Source organism: Notothenia coriiceps, unplaced genomic scaffold (assembly GCF_000735185.1).
Source record: "Notothenia coriiceps isolate Sejong01 unplaced genomic scaffold, NC01 NC01_scaffold00025309, whole genome shotgun sequence".
In the NCBI taxonomy this organism is placed as follows: Eukaryota; Metazoa; Chordata; class Actinopteri; order Perciformes; family Nototheniidae; genus Notothenia; species Notothenia coriiceps.
The window spans coordinates 1-5,492 of NW_011358010.1; the positions used below are offsets into that span (position 1 = coordinate 1).

Here is a 5,492-nt window from a genome sequence, read left to right on the forward strand (position 1 = left end):
ATGGTTTTCTCTTTTATTTATTGTATTTTTTCTTTCTTAGTTCTGTCAGATCGGCAACTTTTCCATCCACATCGCTCTGCGGAACCTCCGTCCACCAGGTACAAACAACAGTAACACCTGTACTTCAACTTGGCGGAGCTACAAATGTCATGGTATAGAATGCTATTAAAATGTAATAAAAAGTCATATTAGATTGACATTTCCTTTTGTTGCTACCTTCATCTAGGCTCTAAGACCAGGAAGATTCCCTATCCCACCAAGAACCCCTTCACCTGGATCTTCGTGCTGGTCTCCTGCCCCAACTACACCTACGAGGTAAGATCATTTTTTCTTCAAATGCTTACTGATGCCTTTTTCAGCATCAAACTATTATTTATTGTTTGATAATTGAGATAAATCCACTGGATTAGGTTGTCCTTCTGTATTCCCTTGAATGAACACAGAGTTAAATACACTGCTGCCCTCTTGTGGTATGGGTCTGTGTGTAACCATCCTCCTCCTCCTCCTCCTCCTCTGCAGCTGGGCTCCTGGCTGGGCTTCACACTGATGACCCAGTGCCTGCCGGTGGCCTTCTTCACCTTGGTGGGTTTCATCCAGATGACTGTGTGGGCCAAAGGGAAGCACCGCAGCTACCTGAAGGAGTTCCGCGATTACCCTCCCCTCCGCTCCCCCATCCTGCCCTTCATCCTGTAGAGTTCAACACTTCAGCTCTCCGCTAACTGAGAGGGGGCTCTCCGTTTTACACTGGAGCTTAGGAGACTGACTAGCTTCAATAATGTCCCCTTTTTCTTTCCCCCTCTTTTGCTTCCTGTAATATTGAGTGAAAATGTAAAGCACCAACGCTTTCTCTATTTTTTTCTTTTCCCCATAACCCATTCTGATTGATTAATTGACTTATGTGTGTTTGGTCTCCAAGAGCTGTTCTTGACCTTCAAACGAGCCAGTGTATCCTGAATGACATACTGTCGATAAATAGTGTCTTACCACGCTGTCATCTAATTCTGTGGTTTTGAGGCTGAATCTGCATCCGGTGAGATTCAGTCAAATGTCAAAAGGCTTAGTTTTTATATCCATTCATCTACATTTGAAATCATAACAGCATGTCATTTTGTTGATGTTTGAAGTAATTTATAAAAAAAATGTAAAACTAATGATTGTCTTGCTCTGTTTGTGATTCAGTTGCCGCTCTGTGTATTTTTACCAGTGTGGTTATCCTTGAGCTTTTTACACGAATGCACTGCAGATTTGATGGGCTTAGTTTGGGTTCAAATGTAAATAGAAATTGTCAGATAGGAACAACTGAGTAATTTTTGGTTACCAAATACAAAACAAACGTGAATACCTCGAGTCATAGAATTTTTCTTTATGATAAAATGGTGATGGACTTGCATTTCGACATTTATTAAATGTATATTTTAGGAAGGAAAGAAAATAACACTCCAGATACAGCAACGTCCTTTATAATTGTTATCTACTCGTACCCAGGCGTACTGAATGAAGAATCCCTCTTGATAATTAATGAAAGGTAACACCCCCTTATCATTATACGGCAGGTGTTGTGATGTGTAAATTATCTGGTACGCACAAACATTGGAGATCCTACCAAAAAATGTTACAAGAAGAAAAAACGTAATTTTAAATAAACTTGAAGGTAACGTGATTTTACAGAATGTAAGAACTGGTCTTACAGGAAAATCAAAAGGCATCTTATTTAGGCCATTAAGCAGCTGAATGCATCCAATATCATTCTCCAAGTTCTAGTGTTCAAGGTTATTTTTAGTCTTATTTGGGTTCAATGGACGGATAATCTCTCTTTAGCCGACAAATACATTAATTATATTTACTTGCATAATCAAAATGTTATGATATTCATGTTCTGGTAAACATGGGTTCTAACCACAGTACAAAGAAGGACAAATCCTGGACAAGATCAAAAAGGAGAGGACATTTAAACCATTTCCTGAATCAGGTCAAAACCTCCATCAAACGCTCTTAGGTAAATAAAGGTCGCACCCACCTTCATAGTGACATCATCCAGGGGATTATTGTATGTTTTAACAATAATAAGACAGATGATGGTAGAGGTTAAACAATCGTGTTTATTGTGGACAGCGGCACATATATACAGAGAAGAAGCATCAGCTGTGATCATGCAGCTTCAGGCTGAGACGCTATTCTTTTCTTCCTCAGCTGGAGCCTCCTCTCTCTCTCGTACTCCTTCATACGCATCACGTAGCTGGAGACAGAAAACCACAGAGAGCAGGGTTAATGACAAGGTGGGTAAATATCATCTCAAGATTTACGTTTTACCCTCAAAACTGAAGATTAGAAAAGGTCTACACTTGTCTCTTAATTAAATATTGTTAGTAGGAAACTGTCGAAAGTTTGAAAAAAAAACATGGAGTTGTTTGTGATTTCAAAAAGGGAAATTAGCTAATAAGATCACACATATCGATGAGAAGTCCTTATAATGCTCACAAAAATGTAAATGTTAACAGGGCTGCTCATTAAATCTTATTTTAAATCGCGAAAATAAAACGATTATTTTTTTATTATGTATTTTTTTTGTTTTTCAGTTGAATTATACTTAAAGTTCAGGGTAATCAACTGTTAAAAACATACTGTTCACATTGTTTCTCCAATAAATTGATGTTTTCAAAGTCTGAATAATCGCAATTACAATTATTGACCCAAATAATCGAGATTATGATTTTTGCCATAATCGAGCAGCCCTATGTCAACAGCTACAATTGCACGACAACTGTTAAAGAAGCATAGATGTGTGATACCATTTAAAGCACCATAACAGCTACTAACTCGACCTTGTTGAAACAAAGTAAAGCTGTATATATGAAGGCCATAAAACAGACAGTTTCATTAGTTTGGGTTTTCCTGTGCTATCACTGAAAACAAATGTATTGTATTTTTCAAATTTGGAATTAAAGGACTAGACCTAGAGGCCCAGTTTCATTGGTTATATTTGTGCGTCTGCTAAGAGCGCCTAACCCCGACCTTTTAAATGTCAAAATTCTACTCGGCTGTCAGCACTTACTCCTGGTGTTCGCAGTAGTCCCAGTCATGTCTCTCATGCTTGCAGGCCAGGAAGTTGGGCCAGTTGTCCCTCTTGCACTTCATGAGCTTGAGGAGGTGCTGGGCACAGTAGTCCCTCTGCTCCAGAGGCAGCATGGCCATGTTCATCTGATCCTGGGTGGCTACCATCTCTGGCAAAGGTAAACACATTTTCATGGTCATCTTACAATTCAAGCACCTGATGTTACTATATCATTTACTTTGGGAGTCTTAAAGGTCTGCTATTATACTGTTTTTCATCAATATATTCTCAGATGTATACAAAACATGTCTCTGATCTGTTTGGCTCCAAACACAAAACAGATCATTGCAGCATCCCATAATCCCCTCTGTTTCAGCCCTGTTTCAAAAGTGCTGATTCTCTGTCTGTTACTTTAGATGAAAATAAGGAGCACTCCCCACGCCCCTCTGAAAGATATTTGGTTAAAAAGAACACAATGGTGCTCTAGGAGGAGATTCAGGTGATAAGGTGGGGGGCGGGTGTTACCTTGGTTGGTTATTGGCTAATGGTTACACAAGCCAAAACATCATTATGACATCATAAAGTGGCCAAAGTCTGATCAGCTCATTGTCAGACAGATTTTTATATAAATGGATCAGGACAAAAAGAGACAGAATATTTTTTCCTGAGACTTTCAGAATCTCTTTACACAGAGGGGACACATGTTGATGTAGAAAAGACATGAAAAAGTGGATTTTGCACAATAGGTGACCTTTAAGGGTGGTCCAATTACAGAGATACAGAGATTTGAATTATTATACTGAAGTTTTTTTAGAACCCTCATTTACAAATACAAGACACTATTAAAACACATTCATGCCACAGTGCCATTTCAATAAAACATACTCAATCTAGATTGTAAATGGTCTATGTAAAAGGAGACTTTTTTTAAGTCAGGTTCACTTACACTAACTTTCTGAACATTTTTGCTTAAGATATATCATCTCAATCAGTTTTTATTTAAAGAATTACAATTGTGTATGCATCTGCAAAAGCCATCAATGTAGTTCTTATATACACCTTACTTTGCAGATAGATAGATAGATAGAACAGATAGAGTTCACTGCCAATTTAGTATAAACATATAATATGAATATTGAAATATTCTTGATTATGTGTGACTTTTAAAAACAACAGAAGCTGCATCATATGAGCTACGTTCTATATATGTATTTTTGTTCTCAGATAACAGTGATTTTGCCCCTGGTTTACCGCAACAGCCAATCTGTAAATATCAATATAGAATTCAGGTTAGGGCTTTTAATGAACAGTGTAACGTGTTTATAGTGAATTCTTCAATGATTTAACTGTTGTCTTTTATTGTGGGAGTTTCTTTGTAGTTTCTCCTAAATTGTGTTGACGTGTTTTTGGATTTGTGTATTGTTTAGGTCAGTCATTCTTCATGTTAAATGCTTTTTGCTCCTTTGTGGTTTCTTAAAAAATATTTATGGTCACTGACAATGTATAAATAAACATTCATCAAGACAGGTATGTCACTAAATATTTGAAATAAGGGATAGCATATACAAATATCCCAATATTTGAGATTATAACAGTTACAGAATGTAAGAATAAAACTATAATATCGATATAATGCATGTAAAACAGGAGCCTATGGTGGAAAGCAGCACAAAGTGAGCACAGATCTGCAGCAGTTTGACACTGAGCACCTCAGTTAGCCTAAAGCTAATGCTGTCATTAGCTCGACCCTAGCTCGGCTAACGTAAGACGAGCCGAGATACGAGGGCAATGGACTCTGTTTCTCTCCAGGTGTTTATAAACACACTGTATGGTGCATTAATGTGACAAACCTCTCGCTTCCCTCTCTTCAAAGCCGAACTGGGGGTCGAACTCGTACTTCTTGGTCGGGTCCGGCTCGGTGTCCGTCTCGGTGACATACCGTCTCACCAGGTGAGCTCCCATGGCAACAACGATGATTATACACTGTCAACAACAAAATTGATATTTAGTTTACTTCTGCTCAGCGTTAATATTTTATTTCCAAAATTATTCAGCTGTCTGCCATTCGGTCACCTCCACAAGCCACCTCCGCCTTTCACCGGAATTAAACAGCGGAGCGGTCCCTCCCAGAAACACTTCCCCTCTAGCCGAGTGACAAAGGTTCCGCTGGCAGGGGGCTGGTGATGTTAGAAACTTGTTTTCTAAGGTGTTCACTACTAATGCAACATCTAAATAGAATAAATATGAACTATATCATATTATACAACTGCCTTGTTTTTTATATGGGCCATTCTACTGAATTGATGCAAAGTCAGGCTGGAACCGTTTTGAAATGTTGTAAGTTTTTCCCCCAAAACTTTGTCCATATATATTTTGTACCATATCTAAATTACGCATATCTAGTAAAAGAACCGTAGCCTACATTTTTATATCGTATTTT

The 5,492-nt window shown here is 38.2% G+C and overlaps 2 protein-coding genes across 2 annotated transcripts; one reads left to right on the forward strand and one right to left on the reverse strand.

Annotated features, from left to right (window-relative positions):
• Positions 1–43: 43 nt before the first annotated feature.
• LOC104956071 (very-long-chain enoyl-CoA reductase-like) lies at positions 44–1,151 on the forward strand (the record flags this gene model as incomplete). The annotated part of the gene is made up of 3 exons (XM_010783511.1): positions 44–98; positions 227–315; positions 520–1,151. Coding segments are annotated over 3 exons (318 nt in total), but the record flags the coding sequence as incomplete, so codon positions are not given.
• Positions 1,152–2,079: 928 nt separating this feature from the next.
• ndufb7 (NADH:ubiquinone oxidoreductase subunit B7) lies at positions 2,080–5,231 on the reverse strand. The gene is made up of 4 exons (XM_010783510.1): positions 5,126–5,231; positions 4,903–5,035; positions 3,053–3,221; positions 2,080–2,236 (listed from the first exon to the last, which is right to left on the reverse strand). The coding sequence occupies exons 2-4, from the start codon at positions 5,012–5,014 to the stop codon at positions 2,149–2,151; spliced, it is 369 nt and encodes a 122-aa protein (XP_010781812.1). The 5' UTR covers positions 5,015–5,035; positions 5,126–5,231; the 3' UTR covers positions 2,080–2,148.
• Between the last annotated feature and the right edge of the window lie 261 nt (positions 5,232–5,492).

What these genes read in the sequence shown, in the direction of transcription:
- ndufb7 (XM_010783510.1), bottom strand. Translation starts at nt 5,014, where the DNA reads ATGGGAGCTCACCTGGTGAGACGGTATGTCACCGAGACGGACACCGAG. An exon ending in TGAAGAGAGGGAAGCGAGAG is followed by an intron (nt 3,222 to 4,902) that starts GTTTGTCACATT and finishes TACCTTTGCCAG; the next exon opens with AGATGGTAGCCACCCAGGAT. An exon ending in GACTACTGCGAACACCAGGA is followed by an intron (nt 2,237 to 3,052) that starts GTAAGTGCTGAC and finishes TTCTGTCTCCAG; the next exon opens with CTACGTGATGCGTATGAAGG.